At 46.2% G+C, this 27922-nt stretch overlaps 1 protein-coding gene across 1 annotated transcript; it reads right to left on the bottom strand.

The window, feature by feature from the left end:
• Window positions 1-970: 970 nt before the first annotated feature.
• On the bottom strand, window positions 971-9218 carry LOC125510967 (3-hydroxyisobutyryl-CoA hydrolase 1-like). Its single transcript, XM_048676256.1, has 14 exons — window positions 9055-9218; window positions 7079-7159; window positions 6895-6963; window positions 6201-6264; window positions 5946-6025; window positions 5776-5859; window positions 5135-5219; window positions 4510-4595; window positions 4185-4306; window positions 3592-3652; window positions 3413-3511; window positions 1587-1688; window positions 1472-1513; window positions 971-1354 (listed from the first exon to the last, which is right to left on the bottom strand). The coding sequence occupies exons 1-14, from the start codon at window positions 9085-9087 to the stop codon at window positions 1217-1219; spliced, it is 1146 nt and encodes a 381-aa protein (XP_048532213.1). The 5' UTR covers window positions 9088-9218; the 3' UTR covers window positions 971-1216.
• Window positions 9219-27922: the final 18704 nt, after the last annotated feature.

The following is a 27922-nucleotide window of genomic DNA, read 5'->3' as shown; positions in this document are numbered from 1 at the left end:
AATCATTTAAAAACCAAAAACGCGTGCGGAAAAATATAAAAAAATAAAATCCGGAGAAAGCGTCCAGAGCACGACATGTGGCGAATGGCTGAGAGCGCGCCAAATGGTGCTGATCGTTGCGAGGCTTCCGAAGGAGCGCTCGTTAACTAGTTGCTCCGAATGTTCCATTTAGAAAAATGTGGATGTGAAGGCTACCGGGCTGGGCTTCTTAGTCCAAGGCCGGGCCTTTGAAGGCCCAGACAGCCCAATATGAGCAGAACAGGACAAAATGCACAGAGGAATCAAATTTTAGTCAAAGAGAATCGCTGTGACCAACTGTAAAGGCAGAGAAAGATAAAAAGGAATCATTCATGAGGTGTCGGCGCATGCACGCATGACTCACAAAGGTGGGGAGAGAGAAGATCTTGACCAGATCATACGATAAACGGACTAAGTACAAGTATAAAAAAATGCAGTAAATCCATCGCTCGGTTCATTTGTATTATGTGCTGGATAGATACAGAGAAGAAGAAAAAAAGAGTGGTTGCAAGCGAGGAAAGCGACGGACGGTGTGCTCTCAGCTATTTGATTTCTGTTTTGGTTTTGCTATCCAGCTATTTGTTTTCTCTTCAGCAGTTCAAGCCGCTGGATTTTAGTAGTAACCAGTTTTTTTAGTAGTAGAACCAGTTGTCCGACCAAGACATGTGAACTGCTATTTTTTTCTACTTATTATTAGACAAAGATTCGTAAAGAAAGGCACGAGGGTCTTATTTTATAGTGACTTGGTGAGCTGGACTATGGAAGAGGGGTTAGGTATACAAGTGCGTAAGCCATTATTCTTGTGTTTAAAAATTTATTATAACTAAACTATAGAAGTTGTTGAATCAGTGGAGGGACCACTGTACGTGTGTGTGCCGCCAATGGGCCGCCATCAGGGGACCAGCGGGCCGTACAAATATGCTGCCATTGCACCGTGGAAGCCGGTAGCCTGTAACATAAGCTCCAGCTTTGGAGAGCAACCGCAGCCAGGATTATATCACTAACACTTACAACTTCCTTCCAGTATTATACTAGTAGCAACTGATAAAGAAATTTGTGTGGTAATAACAGTTAATCTATCTACAAGATGTACTTCCGATTTATTCCATCAGTTATGTCTATGGATTCATTCAAGACATATGTTTTACTCACGAGCACCCGTCAAGGCTTCATCTGAATCCTCCGCATGAGACTTCCATCAGAGCTTGGGAACAATTCTTCTTCCATGGGAAGACCTAGTTGGTAGGTTCAAATCTTCCCACTGTGGATCGTCGACCTTGGAGAAATATTTTGCAACTACCCCATCATGCACTTGATCCAGAGTTCGCGGCATCCACTGCAATCAACAGATGTACCAACACAATACAATACAATTCAATTCAGAGGGTACTCCATAGAAAGAAAATGTCTAATGCATTTTCTGAAGTCCATTATACATATGAAGTGATATGACCTTTGGGTTTCGATCTTTATCTACAAGTATCGCCCTGCATCCCTGCGATAGCAATCAGATTTTAGATATATTGATTGCGAATAAACAGGACCACTGCTGAAGATGTTGACATTACCTCAAAGAAATCTCTGCTGAAGTCACCGCGCATCACATGGCAAACCATTCTATATTCTCGGCGCAAGCACTCACCAACAGTTTGCAGTCTCCCTTCTCTTATCTGAAACAATAGTCAAAGGGATAAAGTAAGAACCATCATGCAAAGGGACATGCATGGCACATCTAAATTTGACATCCGCATGACAAGACATAAAGCTTGCTTCATGCATTGATGAAAACCAAAAAAGTTCTTCCTAACACGTGAATTCTTATGTGAACTAAGACTTTTGGTGCTGGTGTTTTGTGCAAACCCAATTACTTCTTATGTTAACCAAGACTTTTGGTGCTGGTGTTTTGTGCAAACCCAATTACTTCTCTGTGTGCCAAAGCTGCTCATTTTAATATGTAATGATGCTGATAGCTGGTGCTTTGACAGTTGACACCCTGATTCTGCTCGTGACAAGGTTGGAACTTCCACCATGTACAGGTCCAAGACAAACCTTATGCCCAGAGATATCAGATTATCTAACTGAAACAGGCTAGAAGATGATTGTCGCCGACTCACAGTGAGACCCCGTAACACTCTTTGATTCAACTTCTACCAAGTCACATTAATATTTAACATCGTGAGCTTGAGAAAGTTCATGTGGATGGAAATATCAAAACAGTCCATCCAGATATGACCTGAGAAACTGGCACCAGCTGATGGTTGCTGTCAATCAGTTGGCAGGAGTTTTATCAGGAAAGAATGCAAGCGAAGACAAGGAAGTGGAGTTGGGTAGCTGCGAGAGGAGATGAGAAGAGGGATAAGACTGGACCCACTTAGGGCTTGTTCGGTTTGATGGGAATTGAGGAGGATTAAATCCCTGCAAGTCAAAATCCACCGCCACCCTGTCTAATCCTCTCCAATCCACTTGGCAAGAGGATTAATCGAACAAGGCCTCAAGGGTAAGCTAGAGTTTCACACACGGCATCATAACTACAAGAACAAATTTTGGTGGCAAGTGTAGTTCAAAAGAAGTGAGACATCTACAAAAGCAGATTTGTGTGCGCAACCCATACTGCATGCAGCACTTCCAAGTTTTTTTAAGGAAAATGTAAAAAAAATCTTGGATGAAGGCCATGCTTATGCTGTATCTCGTTCACCTGCAAAACTTTCAAAAGAATATGCCCATTTATGTCTCATGAACCTGCAAAACTTCACAATAATATGACCCTTTGTGTCTCATGTACAAAAAAAAAAACAAGAGTGACTAGTATCAAATACTATTCACTTATATCTTGTACGTATTTGTTTTGTAGTGGGTATAAATAGTAATCTTTTTAAAAAAAATTGGAAGTGCATGCATTGGATGAAAAAATCCGAGTGCATAAGACAGCGCATAACCAACATTACTGTTTTTAAAAAAAAATTGGAAGTGCGACATGCATGGGTTTCCAGTGCAACCCACTGTGCTTTCGAATTATCTGCCATCTAGTTGCTATATACACACAGTTGTGCAGAGAACTAAATACTACACATATGTGTGATTCCACACCAACAACTCCCAAGGTTTTTGAAACTCGCTCATAATTGGTCAACAAGACTAGTTATGGGGTTGATATATTGCGCATTGTTTGAGACTCAAGGGTCCAACAGTCTAGGTCCCCAGCCTCCTACCTACCACAACTACCTCGATAGTCCTAACAATAATAGACATATTCAGTATACGAAACCATAAAAAGGGTCAATGGGTCAAACCAAACATTAAGTCATTAACTACTAACCAATAACATAGCACGCCAAAACGATTAGACAACTCACAACATTACAAGTATAATGTTCTGGAAGTGTTTGACAGATACCGATGCGAGAGAGATTTTCAGACTAGTAGGAGAAGCCTTCCGCAATGACTGGATTGCAGCAGTAACCAATTTATCGGCCACACTTGGAGCTTCTTGTTCCTGACATGATAGATACCAAATTTAGCAGGTCAAAACACATAGGCCCATAGAAAGTCACAACTAACTCCATCAAAACTCACAAGAGCGGATATGATTTCTTCGACTGTTCTTTTGGAGAAGCATCTGTTGATGATTTCCATCCTTGGAGCACAAAAGAAAAAAGGGAAGTAACACAGAGGAATCAGGACATAATTGATCGAAACATCAATGGATCATGCAGCTCATAGTAAAAACAGCTATCTGAGAAACCAGAAGCATTTCTTAAAGTAGATAGATGGCCTTAATTACGTGCAAACATGGACTTCAGCCACTATCTAACATGGGCCTTAGGACCAAATTAGAACACGATGACAACAGCAAGTTTAAATGATCGATCCAGGTTATTCATGCTTTGCCGTCTTTACATCAATTGGATCAGAATGTTAATAAATATCATGGGCAGGCAAGCTAACAGATTACGTATAGCTAGTAAAGCTCGAAGTAATTTTGTGTGAGAATTTTCATGACATGTTAGCATCAAAGATGTCAAGGTCTCAAGGATATCTCATGCATGTAAGGGACAGCGCAGGAGTAGAACTTATCTTTTTTTCATGAATAGTATAAACTACAGATACACATCAATGTAAACTCCACATGCATTAAAGGGATAATGTCAACACAATCGCCTTCTTACCTATTCATAGCACTACTTCCTTTCACAGATGGCTGTTGTGAAAATTGATCAATAATTCCACATATAGCAAATGGATCAGAAGTATCCACCTTTTTAAGTGATTCTTCAAGCAGTGGCATCCTCTGAAAAAATATACTAGGAATTATAGAGCAATGCTGACACACACATAACGTACTAGATGTAGGTCAACTGACAAGAACTTGCAGATGTTAGATCAACAAGATTAGCAAAGCATGCACGTTGCATTGCTCAAGTTTCCAAGGACGTAAGTAACGATCACATTGATATGCATTGAGGATCAAACTTAAATCATCAGCAAACCTACGTTCAAAGGGACAAAATGAGTTGCCAGGCCACATGCAAGCATTTCTGCACCATCCAATCTTGCACCAGTAAGGCCAACATACTCTCCTGAAGAAAGACGTCACTAACGATTTAGTCAAAACAATCTCCCAAGATAGTTCTGCAATCAATTATCTGACAATTGATCCCTACCATGAAATTAAATAGACATTCAGAACTTTGGCTACATATATTTCCACAACCATGCACATGAAGATTTAAATTTATTTTTTTACAAGATAAACTGATTAATTTTTCAAAACTTCCATGATGAAGTGATAATGCTCCCATTGCCACCTGAAGCATGTGTTTTTTCATAATTCAACAAGGTAATTCATAAGGAACGCCATTGATCACAATCAAATAAGCACATGATTCACATCAAAATTGTTAAGGGAGCGTCCAAGGATACACAACTGTCTATGGATGTGAATAATATCCAAAATCTCTCGACAGAGTTAGCTCAAGGGCAACCTACCGAAATTACTAAGCAAGGTAAAGATAAATCAATACAACAGTACATAAACATATAGTTAGTGCAGAGCAAACTGGCATTGTTATGTGTGAAATTCATTTGAATAACGAAGGTGGGAGAAAAAAAAGGTCACCATAGAACCCAGGTAGTCTAGAAAGAAAATAAGAAGCCCCTATATCTGGAAAGAGTCCCAGTGCTGTTTCTGGCATTGCAAAAACCTGCATAGAAATTCAAAATAGATGAACACGAAATTTTGCTACATGCAAGCATGCTGGCTATCTATAAAAGGGCATCAATCTACCACATACCCCAACTAAGTATAACTGTATAAGAATTACTAGCATAGACAGAGCCCACATAAATGTGTTATTGGTTGGCTGAGAAAAAGTACACATTATGGGAAGCATTTGGTCATGAATTAATTATTTTGATTAAGTACTTACTTTGGGCCAACATGGAGTATAACCTCTATAACTGAATTTCTGACATCATCATGGTGCAATACCAGCATTAGTAAACAAGTATAGCATATGAGTGTGAATGCATAAAGTGCTTCATAATTTTTTTAAGGAGTGACTTAAATAAGATAACATGCCATCATTGCACAGTTAAAAACTGGATAGCGTGTGTGAGAACCCCAAACAAGCAGATGTTAAGTTACCTCATGATAAATAAACATTCTGTGTACTCCAACTACAACCCCAATTAAATTATATAGCTATATAAGCAACGCAGGAAGCAAAAGGCCATTTGAGTATGCTTCATAGAATATACCGTGTTCCCTGTGGCAACCCGAAACCTTCCATGTATAGAAACACCAGCACCTCCACCCATGACAATTCCAGTAAGTAGAGAAACCTACAATTGAATGATGTAGCATTTAGTAGTGCGCAACAGCGACAAAACAATTATATGGAGAATGAATTTCAAAGGATGCAGCTCACCTGTGGTTTGCTATAAGTTGCAATGATATAGTTTAACAAAAATTCAGTATGGAAAAAATCAGCACCATATTTCCAGGTATCTGATTTCAGAGAACATACAATGAAGTTAATAAAATGCCTTCAGTAATGATAAATATAAAGGCTAAATGCTAATGTCTGAAGTCGAGTTGGACAAATAAAGATGACAGAAGTCAAAGGAAAACATGCTGAAGCAATCAGCTTTAGGTAATCATTGACGCCTTAAGTAATTAGTACCATTATTTATAGATTGGGCGACTTCAGCAACATCACCTCCAGCACAAAATGCTCTTCCTTTCCCCTGAAAAAAATGAGGGTTGAATCGCATGACACATGGGTTACAGGGTAAGTTAAAGTAGGAAGGAACATACAGAGACAACTATACCAATCTAAAAGAACTAACATAATGATAGCATGAAATGAAAAACAAAATGAGGTCAAACAACAATAGCAAGAGAAAAATAAAGAACGCCCAGAATATTAAATGTGAAATTGTTACAACAAGCCAATAATTCATACACTTGAATTCAGCAAGGAGTACGAATGGTAAAAACGAGTGCAATGCTCAGCAACAAATATCACGGAACACCATAATTGTGTTTTCCCTAAAATCAAGCAATTAAAAACAGCAAGGAGTAATATGCTCCAAACCAGACTAAGTACAGAAAACATTACTTACTGCACGGTTTCGGGAAAATTGATTGGGTAACTGATGTCCACTGTTACTGCTTTGTTGCTCAGTAATTTCTATTTCCAGTTACGTGTTAATATACAGCATCCAAATATTCGAAGGGTAACCCAGATTACAGGACCAGAAAACAAGACACACACAGGCATGCAGTGCTATCAATTGACATACATAGGCTATACTTAAGAAGTCGGTCAAATATTAAACGACAAAAAGCATGCAGTGCTATTTAATATTTATTACCTTGACAATCAACAGTTTAACTGTGTTTTCTTCCTCATAAGAAGTGAAACATTTCAGAAGTCCTGTAACCTGGAAGATGAAACCAAAAGATCTCCCCTCAGCCATACTGAAAGCAGTTGTGGCTACTATTGCCGTATGATCCAGTACTAGTAGAACTCTTCTTGAATCTCTCTTGCAGACATACCATTGCAGAGGAGAGAGCATTTAACTGCTTTGGCCTATTCAAAACCAATGTCCGTGTAGAGCCATTTGCTTCCACCAGTACCTGGAAAAGGAGGGCAAAGAAAAGGCTCGTTATTTTCTGGAGAATTGAATCGGAGGAACTTACAGATGAAATTTATCCGAAAGAAGGGAATACATCTGACAATAGGATTAATTATTATAAGGAACAACACAGCATAGTTTGGCCGCAAAAACATTTGAAACCTATATTGAGAATTCTAGAACCATACACCCTGAAGGATGATACAAAAACAGAGCCAAACCCACTCATGGTTGCTATAAAATAGTTTGGTGATAATGAAATAAGGTGCAGTCTTCACTCTCAATTCTGAGTTTCTGACCAATCATTCACTAGACAAGAAAAACAACATCTCTTGACTTTTTTACTTAAATACAGACCAGGAACACCAAAATAGTCAAAACTAAAAAGTAGCGCTATTATTAAATTCGGGCATTTTATTATAGTCTCCGCACAATCTGTAATCAATCTATCTAACGAGCCATTTCTCTGGTCATCTCTACACACTAGACATTACTCAAGCGAAAGGGGAAAACCCAATCCGATAGGAATCCGCCAGACTGCAGCTACAACAAACGAGCATGGCTAGCCTAATCTAACATTTGAACTGAAGCTAAGTTACCCGACCGGGCACAGACGAGTAAAGCGAGATGACCTGCATGCAATGGAATGGAGTGGCAGCAGTAAGAGCAAGTACATCAGTTTCCCTTAAATTTCTCCCCGTATATTTTGTAACCGGGACTCCCCTAAAATTTGTTAAACTCCAGAAGCTCCCCTAAAACATCTCCCATATATTCCATTCATCTATATTTTAATAATATCCTATCCTATAAGGCTATAACTACCATTTTAAACCTTTATAATTCGAACAGCTGGTTTTCCCATACGGCCATACCACATGTATCATTTTCTACATAATTCAAGCAATTATTTTGTTAATACAGCCGGGCATCCATACAACATATAATTCATAATTTCAAATGATTTAGAGACATAGCAGCAGCAGCACATTAATGAAAATAGCAGCATCAAGCATCTCTCTCTGTATATGCTAATAATATGCATTAGCAGCAGCAGCCCATCAATATATATAGCAGCAACGGACCACAAAAATTTATCTTCTACTCCCTCTGATTTCTCAGCCACATATACATAGCAGCAGCATCACCTAAGTCTCTCTCAGAGGCTAATTGGTTTGATGCCAAGATTTGGCATTGCCAATACTTGGCAAGCTAACAATTGGCAATATCAAAAATTGGCAACTTCTTGTGAGGTTGGCGAATAAAATTGCTAACCAACCAAGCACTAGCCAATATTTGGCATTTGCCAAATGTTGGCAATGCCAATTTTTTGCATCAAACCATCATGCTCTCAATTTCTCTCCTCTAATCTCTCTGATTCATCCCCATAGCAGCAGGTAGTCCAGCTACCCCTTCCCCACCTCACTCTTCTTCACCCAGCCGCTCAATGCCCCATCACCGTGGCCACAGCCCGCCGCCCAGCACAGTGCCCGCCGGGCCAAACGGGTCTTCTTCCTTTGTCCCGGCGAGCCGCAACTGCTCGACCCCGTTTCTACTTCCTTTATCCCGCACGGCCTCATGTCGCTGCCCGCTCCCACCCCGCGCCTCCCCCGCCTCCCAGCGCCAGGGCTCCTCGCTGCCTCCCCATCCGCCTTTCTTCGGCCCTCACCGCACCACCCCGTGGATCCACCGACTGGGCGGTGCCATCTGCGTATGTGCGTGTGTCTCCCCCAGGTCAAGCTTACTCTGTTTTGCTCGATCTGAGACAGGAAGGCGGGGTCGCGGTGGCGGGAGCGAGCTTCCGGAGGCAGCCGTTGGCATCGTATGGGCATGTGCGACCGAACGGATTGGGGACTGGGCGGCGAGAGGAGTAGTGGGAAGGAGGAGGAGGCGACGGACCTGATCGGAATCGCCGGTCGCCGGCGAGGCCATGTCGTCAGCTGGTGGAGCGAAGCACCTGGAGCAGTGGAGCCTTTCGAGTTGGACTCGATGAGGAGACCCGAAGCCAAGCCGCGGCCAGGGGAAGGAGGGATGCACACCATCACACTACGGTTGGGTTGCCAGTTCCGTAACGGAAGAAGACTACTTCCACTGACTGGTGGGCCAGCCATCCATACCAACAAGGCAACGGCGAAGTACAGATGTTACGGAACTGGTGGGCCACACAATCGATACTGACTGGCCATACGACTGGCCGCGGCGGCCAGGGGAAGGAGAAGTGCACACCATGGCACTATCTTAGCAAAACAATGTCCGCGACTACTTCGGGAGTAAGACTCTTTATGTGTACATGCTATGAGTATTACTACATACTTCCTTCGTCCGATGAAAAATGTACATTTAGAAATTTTATGACAAATTATAAAGTTGAGTAAAAAATGCATTGGAAAGGTGCAAGCCATCATCTCTCTCCTCTTTAATTACCCATCCTCCAATGAGCTAAGTGCATGTAGAAATTAAGAAGACCATGTGTAGATTGCTATTGGTCTTGATTACCATGTAATGAGAGAGAAGTATTTTTTCTACTTTAAAGTGCATTGGGAAGATAGAAGTACACTCTTTTATGCACAAATTTTAAAGCTAGATGTACACTCTTCATCGGATGAAGGGAGTAGATGGTTAGAATTCGCAAGGGCAAGCAGGTGTCGAGGCACACACCTACCAAGACATGTCTGGCCGCTCGATTGCCTCGTGGTCCACAAAGTAGTTGGAACCCGCATGAGGGCACTGTATGTTTTCAATATCAATCATTGAAACTTAGGGTTTTTCAACCAAAATTTATGATTTTATAGATAAAATTTTAACATGATTTTTTGTCGGTTGTTGCTATGAAGCCTAGTAAGGCAGTGTTGTTCATGAAAGGATATTTTTCTTGCTATGGAAGTTTAGCGAATGACATATCCTTTGTATGCCTCAATGCCCGGTCTTGCTTGGTCCGGATCGAAGATGTGCAACACTGCCTTTTTACTTGCATACGTGCTAGTGATATTTGAATTGAGCTAGGTTTGAAGAAAGTTATCTGGAAATTCATGGTTGAGGACTGCTCTGGCTTAATTACCATGGATATCCTGGCTAGATTGAATTTTATCATAGGTGGTCTATAAACAACAGAATTAGCGGATACGGTGGCATGATACATTCGGTGGTAGTGTCGCCAACATGTGAAGGGAGAGATGCTCCAGAGACCCAAGAAAGTGAAGAAAAAAACTTACCTCATCAGCAAATTGAGAAGAAAAGGTCGTTTCAACTTTATGAGCAAAAGGGACATTGGAAGCAGCTGGAGCATGAACTCCTGAATATGAAATATTCTCGGTAAAAGGGATATTAAAGGCATGAGCTCCTGAACATGAAAGCTTCCCACATGACTTCTAGACCCCAAAAAAGATACATTCAGTCAACAGTAAATAATAAAAGAGAAATAAACAACTTATAAAAGAGAAATAAAAAATCAAGCACAAAAGATATATAAAACTAACTGGTGTGTAGTGTGATTGGGTCAAACGCTTCAAGGGCATCTTCCCCTAAGAGCGACTATTATTCTTATCTTGTTCTGAGAAATACTTTGTTTTATTTCCTCTCCAAACAATAATTCTAGGCTTGATATCAGGAAGAGAATTGAGCCCAAAATACACACGGTCAAGATAAGAAAACCTAAAAGAAAAATCATGCACCCAAACAGAAAATAGAATAAAATTAGAAAAGTTAGTTAATAAAAATAAATAAAATCACAGCTAAATCGCAGTGCTAGTCGCCAAATGTGACCGATCTCTTTGAAGCAGCTTTTGTAGAGTCCTTGAACTTCTTAATATTGGTAAGGAGGCACTCATAGACATACCAAGATAAAGCATAGTCCATGACAAAACTACAATCTATGAAGATGTGGAGGTATTTGGGGTTGGGCGAAAGGCTAGAGTTTGGACACAAGAAAGTGGAGAAAGCAATAAACATGAAGCAGATGAAAATACCTTCATTAGACAATTCTTCTGAGGTGGATTTGAGTTTATTCGGAAAGAATGTGACCGGTGGGATGCTAGTGACATTGAAATGGGACACAATAAAATCACGGACAGAATCAGCAGCGGGCTCTGATGAAGCTATGTACTAGGATAGGGGCATGGACCTGTCCTAAGTACCCTACCCAAGGACATCCCTAGAAGAAGTCACCTTTCAATCGACTTGGAGGTATCCCACTCGACAGATTCAAGACACTCGACCACGAAGCAATCACTCGACCAAATTCCAACCACTCGACTGCCAGGAGATCTAAAGTCACCCTGCACGCAAACGGTCGGTCATTAAGTAGCTTTTATGGTCATCCTAGCACTTTATTAGGGGCGTTACCAGTAACCCCCAGTCTTAATGTACTTTAAACCTTGCATTACTGAGGGCTGGAGGGGCCTGGCGAACTCTATATAAGCCACCCCCCTCCTCAGTATCAAGGGTTGGCACCCCTGTTATTCATACACACATAATTCAGTCGACCGCCTCCGGGCACCGAGACGTAGGGCTGTTACTTCCTCCGAGAAGGGCCTGAACTCGTAATCCTCGTGTGCTTACAACTCCTCCATAGCTAAGATCTAGCCTCTCCATACATACCCCCCTACATCACTGTCAGAGTTAGAACCACGACAGTTGGCGCCCATCGTGGGGCTAGGAGTCTTAGCGCCTAGTTTGAGAAGTTGCGATTTTTTCCGATCTCCTTGATCATGGTTTCGAGCGAAGCTTTGGTGGAGGGCCGCGAGATCCGTCTCGGCGCGCTCACGTTCATCGCCGACGACTCCGCTTGGCTTCAGGAGGCTCCACTCGACGTCGACGCGCTCCCCGTCCGCGAGGCGACGCACTTTCGCGCATGCGTCCGTGGTGTCCTCCTACGGCAGCCGTCGACCCAGTATCGGTCAGCTCCCGTGGCATCTCCCCGCCCTGTTTCTCGCCGGCGCAAGCGCTCCGGTCGGTCGAGGCTTCAGAGGTGGGTGAGGCATGCGGTGGCCCGCCAGTCGGCCACCCCACAAGTCGCGGCAATCAAGCCCGACGAATCCCTCTACGGTCTGTTCGACTGGCTCCGCAGAGACCGCATCCGAATGCGACAGCAGTGACCCAGCTGCAGAGGTTCTGGTGATCGATGGGCCACACAGTCCTCCCGGTTTCCCCCGCGCTGACGGAGGCGCGGATGGGGGCGACCCGTCGCGTCCTCACGAGGAGTATCTCCCCGAGCCTCTCACGTCGTTGCAGCAGGAGGAACTTCGCCGCTGGAACATGGATGCACTCCACACTCCTATCGTTGGAGAAACCCCCGAGGCCCGAGCCTTGGAGGACGAGCGCTTGGCTAACTTGGCCGAGCGCACTCGACTGGAGAATCTCCAGCGAATACTCGATGGGCGAGTGCGTCAACGGGCTCCAGAATCCAGTCGACGTCAACTCTTTCCGCCCCCGCAGGTATATCATACTCCAATTCAGAATTTGGCGGCTGCGGCCCGTATAGCAGAGTCGATTCAGCCCTCCCAGTCAGAGGCTGGCAGAGGCTTGTTGCAAATCAGAGCGTTGCTCCGGGCAGCGGGAGACCAGAATTCCGCTGTTTCTCAGTCGCGGAACAGGATCCACAGTCGATCCGTTGCAGCGGATACAGTCCAGTCGGCTCACAGCCCAAGATCGCCTCTGAGGCGTGAGGGACGTGGAGACCGGCGTGATCAGTACAGAAGGAATGAGCAGTATGATCACTGATTCGATCGTGATGATCGACGTTGAGTGCCAACCCCTCCCCCGAGGAGTGGATCATATGTGCCTCGACAGCAGGTGGACAGACGCCCTCGTAGTGTTGGGCGGAGAATTCCAGTCGACCCCAGGGAACCAGGCTTTGATGCGAGATCCATTCTCGTTCAAGGTTTGGTCGACAGGAATAGAGCTCACCGAGAAGGCCACGACACAGATGCGCCTACCAGTAGCAGAGTACATGTTTCAGGGCCGGAGTGTTTTAGTCGAGCCATCAGAGCCGCTGTAATTCCTCCCAACTTCAGGTTGGCGACTGGAGTTAGTAAGTTCACCGGTGAGTCCAAGCCCGATACTTGGCTCAAAGATTACCGAGTGGCTGTCCAGATTGGCGGTGGGAACGATGAGGTAGCCATGAAGCACCTGCCTCTCATGTTAGAAGGCTCGGCCAGAGCGTGGCTGAATCATTTAGCACCCAACAGCATTTACACTTGGGAGGATCTCTCCCGAGTGTTTTTCACCACATTTGAAGGAACATGCAAGCGACCTGCAGGCCTTACGGAATTGCGGCCTTGCATGCAGAAACCGAATGAAACTCTGAGGGATTACATCCAGAGGTGGATCACATTGCATCACACAGTTGAAAATGTACCAGATCATCAAGCAGTTTGTGCCTTTAAAGAAGGCGTTAAGTACAGAGAATTGAATCTGAAATTCGGTCGAACCGGAGAGATGTCTCTGAATCGGATGATGGAGATTGCCACCAAATACGCTAATGGTGAAGATGAGGATCGACTCCGGAGTGGCAAGCATAAAGCAGTCGCCCAGGAAACCGGAGGAAATTCCAGTCGGAAACAGAAGCGGAAAGCCGAGCCAGCCGCTCCTGGGGAGGCCCTGGCCGTAACCCAGGGAAAATTTAAGGGAAAACCCAAAGGACCTTGGAACCCCAAGAAAGTTAAATACCAAGATGGAAATGATGTTTTGGATCTACCATGTCACATCCACACCAAGAAAGATGAAGAGGGTAAACTCATTTACCCAAAGCATACCACTCGACGGTGTCGGCTTCTGATCCAGCAGTTTCAGGGCAAGCAGTCCAAAGATAAGGAAAAGGAGTCGGACAAAGTTGAGGACAATGAAGATAGTGACGACGGGTACCCCCAGGTCAATTCCACCCTGATGATTTTTGCTGATGTTGAGAGCAAAAGTCAACTGAAGGTTATTAACCGTGAGGTAAATATGGTTGCTCCGGCAACACCCAATTATCTGAAGTGGTCCCAGACTGCCATCACATTCGACCAGTCTGATCACCCTACGCACATTGCCACCCCTGGGAGGCATGGTGGTCGACCCAGTTGTCGAAGGCACTCGACTGACCAAAGTCCTGATGGATGGAGGCAGCGGTTTGAACATACTGTATGCAGAAACATTGAAAGGGATGGGCATTCCAATGTCCAGGCTCAGCACCAGTAACATGAGTTTCCATGGAGTCATTCCTGGGAAGAAAGCCGAGTCACTCGGCCGAATTGCTCTTGATGTGGTTTTCGGTGATTCCAAGAATTACCGCAAGGAAAAGTTGACATTCGAAGTTGTGGATTTCCAAAGTGCTTATCATGCTATTTTGGGCAGGCCAGCTTATGCACGCTTCATGGCTCGACCATGTTATGTGTATATCAAATTGAAGATGCCTGGTCCCAAAGGTGTGATCACTGTTACAGGCAATCGGAAGAAAGCAGAAGAGTGTTTTCAGAAAGTCTCAAAGATTGCTGATGCTCAGATGGCGGTGGTCGAGCTGCAAGAGTATCAGAAGACTGCAGATCCGAGTGAGTTGCTACGAGCTAAGAAGCCTGCTTCAGAATCAGCTTTTCAGTCGTCCGGTGAAACGAAGGCAGTTCACATTCACCCGACCGATCCAAACGTTGCTCCGACTCACATCTCAATGACGGTCGACTCCAAATAGGAAGAAGCGCTCATCCAGTTCCTCCGTGAGAACTGGGACATCTTCGCATGGAAGCCTCCTGACATGCCTGGAGTTCCCAGGGGGTTGGCTGAGCACCGTCTACGAGTCGACCCAAAATTTAAACCTGTGAAAGAACATCTTCGATGGTCCGCCGTCCAGAAGAGGAAGGCCGTTGGCGAGGAGGTGGCTCGGCTCTTAGCAGCGGAGTTCATCCGAGAAATTTACCACTCCGAGTGGCTCGTCAATGTTGTCATGGTCCCCAAGAAGGACAAGTCACTTCGCATGTGCATTGATTTCAAGCATATCAATCGGGCCTGCCCGAAAAATCATTTTCCTCTCCCCCGCATCGACCAGATAGTCGACTCGACTGCGGGATGTGAGCGTTTGTCTTCCTAGACGCCTATTCTGGGTACCATCAGATCCGTCTGTACGGGCCCGACGAGATCAAAACAGCTTTCATCACTCCATTCGGGTGCTTCTGTTATGTCACCATGCCGTTCGGCCTCAAGAATGCCGGAGCCACGTTCATGAGGATGATTCAGAAGTGTTTGCTCACTAAAATCAGTCGAAATATGGAGGCATACATGGATGATATTATGGTCAAGTCACGGAAGGGTTCCGACCTGCTGACTGACCTTGCTGAAACCTTTGCCAACCTCAGGAGGTATGATATCAAGCTCAATCCGTCAAAGTGCACGTTCGGAGTTCCAGGTGGGAAGTTACTCGGTTTTCTCGTTTCCGAACGGGGAATCGACGCCAATCCTGAAAAAATTGGTACTATACTCCGGATGAAACATCCTATGCGTGTGCATGACGTCTAGAAGCTTACAGGATGCTTGGCCGCTTTAAGTCGATTGATCTCTCGCCTCGGTGAAAAGGCATTGCCTCTTTACCGACTGATGAAGAAGTCCGACAAGTTCGAGTGGACTCCAGAAGCTGATGCAGCGTTTACAGAGCTCAAAGCTCTGCTCTCCACCCAGCCGGTGCTTGCTGCCCCAATCAGCAAGGAGCCTTTGCTGATTTACATTGCAGCCACAGGACAAGTTGTCAGTACAGTACTTACGGTCGAGCGGGAAGAAGAAGGAAAGGCCTTCAAAGTTCAGCGCCCAGTATATTATATTTCTGAAGTTTTGACTCCTTCAAAGCAAAGATATCCTCATTACCAGAAGCTTGTATATGGGATTTATATGACCACGAAGAAGGTTGCACATTACTTCTCTGATCATTCCATTACAGTCGTCAGCGACGCTCCACTATCAGAGATTTTGCACAACAGAGATGCAACTGGTCGAGTGGCCAAATGGGCGATTGAACTTCTTCCCCTAGATATCAAGTTTGAGGCAAAGAAAGCTATCAAGTCCCAAGCAATTGCAGATTTCGTCGCCGAGTGGATCGAACAGCAACTTCCGACTCAAGTTCACTCGGAGCACTGGACCATGTTCTTCGATGGATCTAAGATGCTGAATGGTTCCGGTGCTGGGGTAGTATTGGTTTCCCCCCGAGGAGATAAGCTCAGATATGTTCTCCAGATTCACTTCGTTTCCTCCAATAACGAAGCAGAATATGAAGCACTTTTGTATGGGTTGCGCATGGCCATTTCACTCGGCGTCCGTCGCCTCATGGTCTATGGCGACTCAGATTTGGTGGTTAATCAGGTGATGAAAGAATGGGACGTCAGAAGTCCAGCTATGACTGGTTATTGGAATGCAGTGAGAAAGTTAGAGAAGAAATTCGAGGGGTTAGAGCTTCATCACATCCCCCGACTGAAAAATCAAGCAGCTGATGATTTGGCAAAGATAGGCTCCAAGAGAGAAGCCATCCCCAGCAATGTGTTTTTGGAACACATCCACTCGCCATCAGTCCAAGAAGATCCTTTTACAGATGAAGCCCCGCAGCCAAAGAGTGCCACAGATCTGACTGAAGTTGAAATTCTGGCAGTGGTCGACCTAATCATGGAAGTTTTGGCAATCACCCCTGACTGGACGATACCGTACATCACGTATATCCTGAGAAAGGAACTCCCGGAGGACGAAGAAGAGGCTCGACAGATCGTCTGTCGATCCAAGGCCTTTACAGTCATAAAGGGACAGTTGTATAGAGAAAGCGCGACTGGAGTCGGTCAGAAGTGTATAACACCAGAAGAAGGTCAGATAATCCTTGATGATATCCACTCGGGGACCTGTGGTCATCATGCGTCCTCTCGGACCATTGTGGCTAAAGCATACCGAGCGGGATTTTACTGGCCAAGAGTGAAATGAAATGGCAAAAGAGATAGTCGACAAGTGTGAAGGGTGCCAGTTCTACTCCAACATGTCGCACAAGCCTGCATCAGCCTTGAAGACCATTCCGCTCGTCTGGCCCTTCGTTGTTTGGGGACTGGACATGGTTGGCCCATTGAGAACAGGAAGGAGCGGTTTCACACATGTGCTTGTGGCAGTCGACAAGTTTACCAAACAGATTGAAGCTAAGCCTATCAAGAATCTTGATGCTTGCACTGCTATCAGTTTCATCAGAGAGTTAACATTCAGATATGGAGTCCCGCATAGCATCATCACCGACAATGGGTCAAACTTTGATTCAGACAAGTTCAGAGCTTTTTGCGCCTCTCAAGACACACGAGTCGACTACGCATCGGTCGCCCACCCCCTGTCGAATGGACAAGCAGAAAGGGCAAATGGTCTGATTCTCAAAGGACTAAAGCCTCGGCTGATGCGTGATCTCAAGCACGCAGCAGGCGCTTGGGTCGACGAGCTTCCGTCGGTTCTGTGGGGATTGAGGACTACCCCGAATCGGTCGACTGGAAGAACTCCGTTCTTTCTGGTTTACGGAGCGGAAGCAGTCCTGCCGAGTGATCTACTTCACAATGCACCCCGAGTCGAGCTTTATACCGAAGATGAGGCAGAACAAGCCCGGCAAGACGCAGTCGACCTCCTGGAAGAAGAAAGAGAAATGGCTATGATCCGATCGACCATTTATCAGCAAGACTTGCGTCGATTCCATGCCAGAAATGTGAAGAGTCGAGCCTTCCAAGAAGCAGATTTGGTCCTCCGAGTGGATCAACAGAAACCACACAAGCTCGCTCCTACTTGGGAAGGTCCCTTCATCGTCACCAGAGTCCTCCACAATGGAGCGTATCACCTTTACAATGTCGATCGCCAGATCGATGAGCCACGAGCTTGGAATGCAGAACTGCTCCGCCCCTTTCACACTTGAATTCTCACTCGGATGAGATGTAATAAGAAAAACTTCTGTAGTCTATTTATCAAAGACAAGAGTGTTACAAATTTTCCTATAATTGTTGTTGCTTTTGTTTGCGTGTGAAATCCCCCAGTAGGTGGCTTAGCTGCGAATCCGTTTCGCCTAAGTTTATAAAAAAAATCCTACCGAGTGGCGAGCCAGACTCCCACTCGGAGGCTTAGCTGCAGCTCAGTGCTCGCCTAAGTGTTTAAAAATCCTACCGAGTGGAGAGCAAACCTCCCACTCGGAGGCTTAGCTGCAGCCCAGTGCTCGCCTAAGTACGGAACACATCCCAATCCGCAAGGACGACGAGGTGCAAATCGACTGCTACCTTCCCCTTCGGAGTTGCACCACAAATACAAAGTTATTTTGATTGAAGAACAAGTTCCACTCGACAGATAATTCATGAAGATATTCAACGATAAATCAAGTTCAGATAAGATCCAAAGGTTCTAGACCGCAGATCAAAGTACTCGAGCTTCCAGCTCGACAGAGTTTAACGGTTACAAAATCCACTCGGCATTCCGAGGCAAATTTAAAGTGAAGCATAAAAGTTTTCATTCCTCATGCGGAGGACTGGAAGGGGCGACGAACTCATCCAAGTCGATCCCGTCTGCAATGCGAGTGGCAGCAGCAATGAAAGTCTCCATGAAGTCTTGAAAGTTGTGCTTCCTGGTATTGGCAACTTGGATGGCGGCCAACTTTTCTTCTCACGCCTCCTTGCAGTGGACGCGGACCAGAGACAGAGCGACGTCAGCGCCACATCTAGCAGAAGATTTCTTCCATTCCGCCACTCGACCTGGGACTTCATTCAGTCGAGTCATCAGGGACTCGAGGTCATTCTGAAGCGTCGTCCTAGGCCAGAGCGACGTGTCGATCCGTGACATCGCAACCTTCAACCGAGCAAGATAGTCAACAACGCCGGCAACACGAGATTCCAGTCGGAGCACGTTCATAGCAGCCTCGTCCTTCACTGGAGAATTGATGGGGTCCAAGTCTGTCTCCACTCGACTGGTCTCCTCTTTGAAGTTCTGGCAGAATTCTGTAAACACAATTCAAGGATAAGTCAGTGGCTCTACGCAGATTTGGTAACTGCAAGTCAGTCGGGCCGGAGTAATTACCCTCGAGCATGACGAACAGCTTCTTGGCGAGTCCACCGAGATAAGCCTCCAGATCGTTCCTCTTCCCCGCCAGTTCACTTGCCTTGTCATTCAGAGCTATATTGCCATTCTTCAGACGGCTGACCTCTCGATTAGCCGTGTCGAGAGCAGTTTTCAGTCGGGAGTTTTCCTTTTCAAGAGTACCGACTGAAGCCAATTTTTCTTCAGCAAGCTTCGTTTTGTTCAGGGCCTCCTTCTACGCTTCGGCAAGGTCTTGATCCTTCTTATTCAGAGCCTCATCCATTTTGTCTGTGAAACAGCAAGTGAGATCAACATCGAGGACGGCCAGAAAGAAAGGACAGTCGACAAAAGCTCACCAGCCATACCTTTTGCTTCATCCCTCGCCTTCTGCAAGTTCTCCTGAGCAAGCTTCAAGTCAAGGTTCAGCTGGATCTGTTTGTTCTCCAACTCAGTGTAGCGAGCCACAAGTTCGCAGGATTTCTGCAAAAAATCAGTCGACAGACATCCAAGATAAGTTGCTTCTGAGTAACCAAGAGACAATGATGGTGTTTCTAAGACTACAGCCGAATCAAAAACATTCGACAGTAGTCTCGGGGACTACACCCAGTGGGTGCACTCAGCGTGCCCCCACTGGTTCGACCAAAAAAAATCGACTGCCCGCAGCCGACCGTGTACAGTTCCATTCAACATGGCCTGACCAGACCGAGTGAAGAAGTTCAGCTAAAGCAACACAATATAAAGACTACAGTCGACTGCCAGCAGTCCACCGTAGTCTCGGGGACTACACCCAGTGGGTGCACTTAGCGTGCCCCCACTCGTCAAAAAGATTAATAGACACACCCAGTGGGCGTACAGATATAAAGATCTTCGGAAAAGAGATTCTTCAGATAGCATATCCTAACAGAACAAGCGGTGAATCGACTGACCTGGACGTTGCTCTGAAGAGCTGAGCTCGCGTCATAAGCTGCTTGGCTGGCTTCCCGAACCACCTTCACTTGCTCCATCATGATCCCTGCCTGGCGTATAGCCTCTTTAGCGGCACCCACTTGGTCCTCAGGGGCGTGGTGTGTGGCAAAAAGCGAAGGCGGATTTGCAGTCGACGTCGAAGGCCGGACACTCGTCAGAGGTTCAGCGAAGGTCACAGAAACCCGAGTGGTATCACCACCCTCCCGGACTGCGGCCTCAGGCGCTGGAGTAGTTTGTGGGGTCTTGCCAGCCGGCGCCCTCCTGTTCCTTCGCGCCCTCAGCGGCACTTCGTCGTCATCATCAGGGAGGTCAATGACATGAGCAGGAGCTACAAGAAAAATCCAATCGACCGGAATTATAAGAAATCGTCAGTCGACTAAAAGCAGAGCATCAGTAATCGTACCAGGGTTGGAGGTAACAACGTCTTCCATCTCTTGATCATCGTCCTTGGCGGAGATCTCCGAGGTGGTAGCACTGCAAATTTCGAAAGTCAGTCAACTTATTCAATGAGTCGACCAAGAGTCCGTCACGTTCGACAAAGGAAAACAAATTCTACTATTACCCAGAAATGGTGGGGACAGTCATCTTCATCTTGGGCAGAGCCTTGGGCGGCTTGGACGGCGTCGCTCGTGGGTGCTTGGGAGCTTTTTCTGTCGGCGCTGGAGATGAGGTCCGGGGGCGCTTCGACGACTGCCCAACAGGGACAGTCGCCTTACCACGTTCCCGCGCAGGGTCGTGTGTAAGCTTGGATCGCCGTTCCGAGCGGGGAGGTTCGACTTCTTCCTCCTCCTCTTCACTGGAGTCGTCGTCGTCATCCCCCTCTCCTTCGCCGTCAGATTCCCACTCTTCTCCCTCGTCTCCACTTTCGCCTCCACTCGCCTCTCCTTCCTCGGCCTGCTCCTATGCTCCATTGGGTGTCGAGTACATCTCAGTAGTGGCCTAGAGGACAACAAACGAGACAAAAGTCAATCGACTGATCCAAAAAGAACAAGTAAAGAAAGCAAGATCACAGTCGGAAACGCAAGGTCAGACCTTGTCCACTTCGTATGTTTGGTCGAGTGGAGGAATCCTCCTGGCTCCTCGGGGGTTGTCCTTGTTCCCTGTGATACTCGACAGCCACCCTTCCAACATCTTGTCAGTGACCTCCTCTGGGTGAATCCGAGTGGTGTCTTCGAGACCCGAGTACAGCCACATCGGGTGGTCACGAGCCTGAAGCGGTTGGATGCGCCTCCGAAGGAAGACTTCCAACAAGTCCATGCCAGTCACACCCTCGCGGACAAGCTGAACCACTCGACCGACCAGCACCTTGACTTGCGCCTTTTCCTCCGGCGTCACTTTCAGAGAGGCAGGTTTTTGTGCTCGATTCAGAGAAAAAGGGGGAAGCCCAGTCGACTGTCCTGGGTCACCTGGTCTTTACAGTAAAACCAAGTTGACCGCCATCCACGGACTGACTCGGGAAAAGTGATAGACGGAAAGGAACTTTTTCCCCTCATCTGGATCGCCAGACCCCCGCACAGCTGGATCACCTGCGTTCGTTCGTCACTCGACTTGGCCTTCTTGACCGACTGAGAGCGGCAAGTGAAGATGTGCTTGAAGAGTCCCCAATGGGGGCGGCAACCCAAGAAGTTTTCACACAAGGAAACGAAAGCAGCAAGATACACAATAGAATTGGGAGTAAAGTGATGGAGCTGCGCTCCGAAGAAGTTCAAGAAGCTCCAGAAAAAAGGATGAGGAGGCAGAGAGAATTCATGATCGATATGGGTGGCGAGGAGGACGCACTCACCATCAAGAGGCTGGGGTTCGACTTCTTTCCCCGGGAGGCGCGCAGAGTTGTGGGGAATGAATCCCCCCTCGACCAGATCATCGAGATCATCCTGCCGAATCACCGACGGCATCCAGTCGCCCTGGATCCAATCCTTGGGCAGAGCAGTCCTCGAGGAAGATCCGCCCCGAGCGGACTTCTTCCCCTTCCCCTGCACCGCCGCCTTCTTCACGCGCTCCAGAGCCGACGTCTTCTCCTTCACCATCGTCGTCGGCGAAGCTCGAACAGACCTACGGCACCAAGGTGGGAGCGGAGGTGGCGGAGGATCTTGTGAAGGAAGGGGGAAAAGTGAAGGTGCACTGTTCGGGGGTCCCGAGCCGGCAGCTTATAAGAGGTCACTTCCGAGTGGCTGACTGGTAGGCCCAGGCAATCCCGTCAAATCCCATAACGGGCGCGCGCGCGATACGTGGCGCAAAAGGTGGCGCGGGGATCAAGGAGCTTCCGTCCTATCCCATCCGATTACTGCGGCCACCCCCGTCCCGCGCGCTTCCCGAAATTCAAATCCCGCAAAATCCGCGGGCCGCAGAACAACTCGTCAAATAGAAGATCCCTTTCACACCGTCACTCGGAACTTCACAAGTAAAGAAATTCACTCGACAAGAGGCCAAGAATGGATCAAGGTGACTAAAAGAAGTTGACGACGCCATCCGTGACAATTGATCCAAAACAAGACGTTCATATAACATGAAGAACCAGTCAGAAAGATCCCCAACTCCTTCCCCACTCGAACCTCGATCCATTCGGGGGCTAATGATGAAGCTATGTACCTAGGATAGGGGCATGGACCTGTCCTAAGTACCCTACCCAAGGACATCCCTAGAAGAAGTCACCTTTCAATCGACTTGGAGGTATCCCACTCGACAGATTCAAGACACTCGACCACGAAGCAATCACTCGACCAAATTCCAACCACTCGACTGCCAGGAGATCTAAAGTCACCCTGCACGCAAACGGTCGGTCATTAAGTAGCTTTTATGGTCATCCTAGCACTTTATTAGGGGCGTTACCAGTAACCCCCAGTCTTAATGTACTTTAAACCTTGCATTACTGAGGGCTGGAGGGGCCTGGCGAACTCTATATAAGCCACCCCCCTCCTCAGTATCAAGGGTTGGCACCCCTGTTATTCATACACACATAATTCAATCGACCGCCTCCGGGCACCGAGACGTAGGGCTATTACTTCCTCCGAGAAGGGCCTGAACTCGTAATCCTCGTGTGCTTACAACTCCTCCATAGCTAAGATCTAGCCTCTCCATACATACCCCCCTACATCACTGTCAGAGTTAGAACCACGACAGGCTCACCATCAACAGGAAGATCTAAGATCTCATGGATCACATACTTGGTTATCGGGATAAACTTTTTTCTAAGCTGAATCTAGAAGCAACAACATAATTTGGAACCTAGTCATTTCACAAACCTAAGAGGTGTTGCACAAGTAAAAAATACACTAATGCAAAACAAAAAATTCTACCACGTAACCAAAAACATATTGCTGGGGATAGATCACGGATTAGGTTTTACGACTAGACGTGCGGTCACGACAGCAGAAGTAGAGTTGGTGATGCTCGACATGCCTTCTCCTCGTGGATCCCTTGAACCATTCCTTGTGGTTCCCTTGAATGGTTGATCAAATCACTGAAGGAAATATGCCCTAGAGGCAATAATAAAGTTATTATTTATTTCCTTATATCATGATAAATGTTTATTATTCATGCTAGAATTGTATTAACCGGAAGCGTAATACTTGTGTGAATACATAGACAAACAAAGAGTCACTAGTATGCCTCTACTTGACTAGCTCGTTAATCGAAGATGGTTATGTTTCCTAACCATAGACATGAGTTGTCATTTGATTAATGGGATCACATCATTAGGAGAATGATGTGATTGACATGACCCATTTCATTAGCTTAGCACCCGATCGTTTAGTATGTTGCTATTGCTTTCTTCATGACTTATACATGTTCCTATGACTATGAGATTATGCAACTCCCGTTTACCGGAGGAACACTTTGTGTGCTACCAAACGTCACAACATAACTGGGTGATTATAAAGGTTCTCTACAGGTGTCTCCAAAGGTACATGTTGGGTTGGCGTATTTCGAGATTAGGATTTGTCGCTCCGATTGTCGGAGAGGTATCTCTGGGCCCTCTCGGTAATACACATCACTTAAGCCTTGCAAGCAATGCAACTAATAAGTTAGTTGCAAGATGATGTATTACGGAACGAGTAAAGAGACTTGCCGGTAACGAGATTGAACTAGGTATTGAGATACCGACGATCGAATCTCGGGCAAGTAACATACCGATGACAAAGGGAACAACGTATGTTGTTATGCAGTCTGACCGATAAAGATCTTCGTAGAATATGTAGGAGCCAATATGAGCATCCAGGTTCCGCTATTGGTTATTGACCGGAGACGTGTCTCGGTCATGTCTACATTGTTCTCGAACCCGTAGGGTCTGCATGCTTAACGTTATGATGACAGTTTCATTATGAGTTTATATATTTTGATGTACCGAAGGTTGTTCGGAGTCCTGGATGCGATCACGGACTTGACGAGGAGTCTCGAAATGGTCGAGACATAAATATAGATATATTGGACGACTATATTTGGACACCGGAAAGGTTCCGGGTAAGATTGGGACAATACCGGATCACCAGGAAGTTATCGGAACCCCCCGGGAGGTATATGGGCCTTATTGGGCCTTAGTGGAAAGGAGGGGAAAGGAGCAAGGGAGGGGGCGCCCCCCCCCAAGCCCAATCCGAATTGGGAGGGGGGCCGGCCCCTGTTGGAAATATGCCCTAGAGGCAATAATAAAAGCATTATTATTATATTTCCTTGTTCATGATAATTTTCTTTATTCATGCTATAATTGTGTTATCCGGAAATCGTAATACATGTGTGAATAATAGACACCAACATGTCCCTAGTAAGCCTCTAGTTGACTAGCTCGTTGATCAACAGATAGTCATGGTTTCCTGACTATGGACATTAGATGTCATTGATAACGAGATCACATCATTAGGAGAATGATGTGATGGACAAGACCCAATCCTAAACATGGCATAAGATCGTATAGTTCGTTTGCTAGAGTTTTTCCAATGTCAAGTATCCTTTCCTTGGACCATGAGATCGTGTAACTCCCGGATACCGTAGGAGTGCTTTGGGTGTACCAAACATCACAACGTAACTGGGTGACTATAAAGGTATACTACGGGTATCTCCGAAAGTGTCTGTTGGGTTTACACGGATCAAGACTGGGATTTGTCACTCCGTATGATGGAGAGGTATCACTGGGCCCACTCGGTAATACATCATCATTATGAGCTCAAAGTGACCAAGTGTCTGGTCACGGGATCATGCATTACGGTACGAGTAAAGTGACTTGCCGGTAACGAGATTGAACGAGGTATTGGGATACCGACGATCGAATCTCGGGCAAATAAAATACCGATTGACAAAGGGAATTGTATACGGGGTTGCTTGAATCCTCGACATCGTGGTTCATCCGATGAGATCATCGAGGAGCATGTGGGAGCCAACATGGGTATCCAGATCCCACTGTTGGTTATTGACCGGAGAGCGATCTCGGTCATGTCTACATGTCTCCCGAACCCGTAGGGTCTACACACTTAAGGTTCGGTGACGCTAGGGTTGTAGGGATATGTATATGCAGTAACCCGAATGTTGTTCGGAGTCCCGGATGAGATCCCGGACGTCACGAGGAGTTCCGGAATGGTCCGGAGGTAAAGAATTATATATAGGAAGTGCTATTTCGGGCATCGGGACAAGTTTCGGGGTCACCGGTATTGTACCGAGACCACCGGAAGGGTCCCGGGGGTCCACCGGGTGGGGCCACCTGCCCCGGGGGGGCACATGGGCTGTAGGGGTGTGCGCCTTGGCCTGTATGGGCCAAGGGCACCAGCCCCAAGAGGCCCATGCGCCAAGAGATCAAGAAAGGAAGAGTCCTAAAAGGGGAAGGCACCTCCTAGGTGCCTTGGGGAGGAGGGATTCCTCCCTTGGCCACCGCCCCCCCTAGGAGATTGCATATCCTAGGGCCGGCGCCCCCCCTAGGCTCCCTATATATAGTGGGGGAAGGAGGGCCTCTCACCCCACGCCTTTGGTGCCTCCCTCTCCCTCTCCAACACATCCTCCTCCTCCATAGTGCTTGGTGAAGCCCTGCCGGAGTACTACAGCTCCATCACCACCATGCTGTCGTGCTGCTGCTGGAGCCATCTTCCTCAACCTCTCCTTCCCCCTTGCTGGATCAAGAAGGAGGAGACATCACGCTGACCGCACGTGTGTTGAACGCGGAGGTGCCGTCCGTTCGGCGCTAGGATCTCCGGTGATTTGGATCACGTCGAGTACGACTTCCTCATCCCCGTTCTTTGAACGCTTCCGTGCGTGATCTACACTTCCGTGCGTGATCTACAAAGGTATGTAGATGCAATCCAATCACTCGTTGCTAGATGAACTCCTAGATGGATCTTGGTGAAACCGTAGGAAATTTTTTGTTTTCTCTGGCATCATGAGCTAGGTCTATGCGTAGTTCTCTTGCGCGAGTAGAACACAATGTTGTGGGCGTTGATTTGTCAACTTTCTTGATGTTGTCAACTTTCTTGCCGCTACTAGTCTTATCTTGCTTCAACGGTATTGTGGGATGAAGCGGCCCGGACCAACCTTACACGTACGCTTACGTGAGACCGGTTCCACCGACTAACATGCACAAGTTGCATAAGGTGGCTGGCGGGTGTCTGTCTCTCCCACTTTAGTTGGAGCGGATTCGATGAAAAGGGTCCTTATGAAGGGTAAATAGAAGTTGACAAATCACGTTGTGGCTTTCACGTAGGTAAGAAAACGTTCTTGCTAGAACCCTAATTCAGCCACGTAAAACTTGCAACAACAATTAGAGGACGTCTAACTTGTTTTTGCAGCTAGTGCTTTGTGATATGATATGGCCAAAGTTGTGATGAATGATGAATGATATATATGTGATGTATGAGATGTTTGTGCTATTGTAATAGGAATCACGACTTGCATGTCGATGAGTATGACAACCGGCAGGAGCCATAGGAGTTGTCTTTATTTTTTGTATGACCTCCGTGTCATTGAGAAACACCATGTAAATTACTTTACTTTATTGCTAAACGTGTTAGCCATAGTAGTAGAAGTAATAGTTGGCGAGCAACTTCATGGAGACACGATGATGGAGATCATGATGATGGAGATCATGGTGTCATGCCGGTGACAAGATGATCATGAAGCCCCAAGATGGAGATCAAAGGAGCTATGTGATATTGGCCATATCATGTCACTATTATTATTTGATTGCATGTGATGTTTATCATGTTTTTGCATCTTGTTTGCTTAGAACGACGTTAGTAAATAAGATGATCCCTCATAATAATTTCAAGAAAGTGTTCCCCCTAACTGTGCACCGTTGCGACAGTTCGTTGTTTCGAAGCACCACGTGATGATCGGGTGTGATAGATTCCAACGTTCACATACAACGGGTGTAAGACAGATTTACACATGCAAACACTTAGGTTGACTTGACGAGCCTAGCATGTACAGACATGGCCTCGGAACACAGAAGACCGAAAGGTCGAGCATGAGTTGTATAGAAGATACGATCAACATGAAGATGTTCACCGATGTTGACTAGTCCGTCTCACGTGATGATCGGACACGGCCTAGTTAACTCGGATCATGTTATACTTAGATTACAGGAGGGATGTCTATCTAAGTGGGAGTTCATTGAATAATTTGATTAGATGAACTTAATTATCATGAACTTAGTCTAAAATTTTACAATATGTCTTGTAGATCAAATGGCCAACGTAGTCCTCAACTTCAACGCATTCCTAGAGAAAACCAAGCTGAAAGACGATGGCAGCAACTACACGGACTGGGTCCGGAACCTGAGGATCATCCTCATAGCTGCCAAGAA

This window comes from Triticum urartu, chromosome 1 (assembly GCF_003073215.2).
Source record: "Triticum urartu cultivar G1812 chromosome 1, Tu2.1, whole genome shotgun sequence".
Lineage (NCBI taxonomy): Eukaryota > Viridiplantae > Streptophyta > Magnoliopsida > Poales > Poaceae > Triticum > Triticum urartu.
This window is presented reverse-complemented; position numbering and strand designations above follow the sequence as displayed.

Bases quoted from the DNA above. Each gene is read 5' to 3' on its own strand.
- LOC125510967 (XM_048676256.1), bottom strand. From the start codon at position 9,087: ATGGCCTCGCCGGCGACCGGCGATTCCGATCAG. The intron at 6,964-7,078 runs GTATGTCTGCAA...TTCATCTTCCAG, and splicing joins ATGCTCTCTCCTCTGCAATG to GTTACAGGACTTCTGAAATG. The intron at 3,512-3,591 runs GTGAGTTTTGAT...CTATCATGTCAG, and splicing joins AAGAAATCATATCCGCTCTT to GAACAAGAAGCTCCAAGTGT.